The sequence below is a fragment of the Merops nubicus genome, unplaced genomic scaffold (assembly GCF_000691845.1).
Source record: "Merops nubicus isolate BGI_N331 unplaced genomic scaffold, ASM69184v1 scaffold2760, whole genome shotgun sequence".
NCBI lineage: Eukaryota > Metazoa > Chordata > Aves > Coraciiformes > Meropidae > Merops > Merops nubicus.
Window position 1 is genome coordinate 80,070 of NW_008584715.1, and position 1,367 is coordinate 81,436.

General features: G+C 31.4%; 1 protein-coding gene across 1 annotated transcript in view; it reads right to left on the reverse strand.

The window, feature by feature from the left end:
* SCAF8 (SR-related CTD-associated factor 8) overlaps positions 1-309 on the reverse strand; it is a gene marked incomplete at its 5' end in the record, with an annotated part of 31,835 nt that extends 31,526 nt beyond the window's left edge. Inside the window, 1 exon segment of the mRNA XM_008945034.1 lies at positions 148-309. Within this exon segment, the coding sequence (XP_008943282.1) occupies positions 148-309 (162 nt within the window).
* Between the last annotated feature and the right edge of the window lie 1,058 nt (positions 310-1,367).

The window sequence follows — 1,367 nt, forward strand, 5'->3', positions numbered from 1 at the left end:
CTCAGACAAACAAAATTAAAACATAAGTGTGTAAATCTTAATTAGATCCCCTCTAGCAAGCAAAAACCGGGGCCAAAATCTTTATTGTTTACAGATAGCAACTAAAGATTATTTTAATTAGAAAAAAAAATATAATAGGTGGTTTACCTTGTCATCTCCTGGACAACGGTACAAGTTCTGGAAAGTGCTGATGATGTTATTGCTGAATCTTGGAGCAAATACATCCTTTTCTTGCCCAAATTGATGCCGGGACTGTCTCACAATGGAGTCAATGACATACAGACCAGGTACTTTGTATTCTGGTTTGCACTACAAAGAATAATAATTTTCAATGTGTATATGTGAAAAATACCAAAACCCATTAATGGCAGAATAAATATGCACAGTCCTCTCTAATTTTTAAATGGGTCAAAGTTATTACCAAAAATGTTCTCTACTTAATAAATTGCCCTGAAAAACAAAACTCTCTCAACTATTGCTAATCTTTAATGTTCAAATTACCAAATCTGTATGTATTCTGCAAATATATAAATGGTTTAAACGCAGTTTATTACCACTAAAAGTTTTTTTTAGTATATAGCTACTAAAAACAAGCACAGAAACCATGTATCTTTCTTAAATGCAGACATCTATTACAAGAGAACAAGATACAACATGACTAAATTCTTAATTGTACATTGCAACTTGCTGCAAATCTAATTCAAAATATTTTTATCCTTTTTTACAATGAAAAGCAACATTACAGTTGACATTTGTTTACTTTATTTTACATTATTGTAAGTAGTGTGTAGTATATCCCTCTCCCGCTAGAACAAGAACATATTTATGTGGACATCTGTTTGGTTAAGAATATACCAGTGATGCTTATTTTAAAGCTGTAGAAATTTACATAACTTATGAACAGCATTGTATTTATAAGTATTTATGTAAACACACACAAAAAAAGGATTCTAATCACTTAGGTAATTTTACTTACTTAATAATTAAAGCTATATCTTTTTAATTGCAAAGTAATTCCACCAGACTAGTGCAACTGGTTTTAAGACAGAAGGAAAAATGGAACAAAAATATAATGAAGTCATCACCAGTATATACTATGACATGGATTCACATAATGAATATTTGTTGTACACCTCTATCACAGAAAGTACTATGGAAAATGGAAAAGTACACCCATTCCCTCTCTGGTCCAGGCACCCCAGAAACATACTGTGTAGTAACACACTAAATTCATCATCTCTAACAGTGTCAAATAGACTCTTCAGATCACTAATTTTATCACAGCTTAGATACAAACTTCCTGTTTTGAAAAGTGCTGATCTGCTAACATCTGCAACCTAGAAAAAGCATTTATTTAGGCTCTAAAC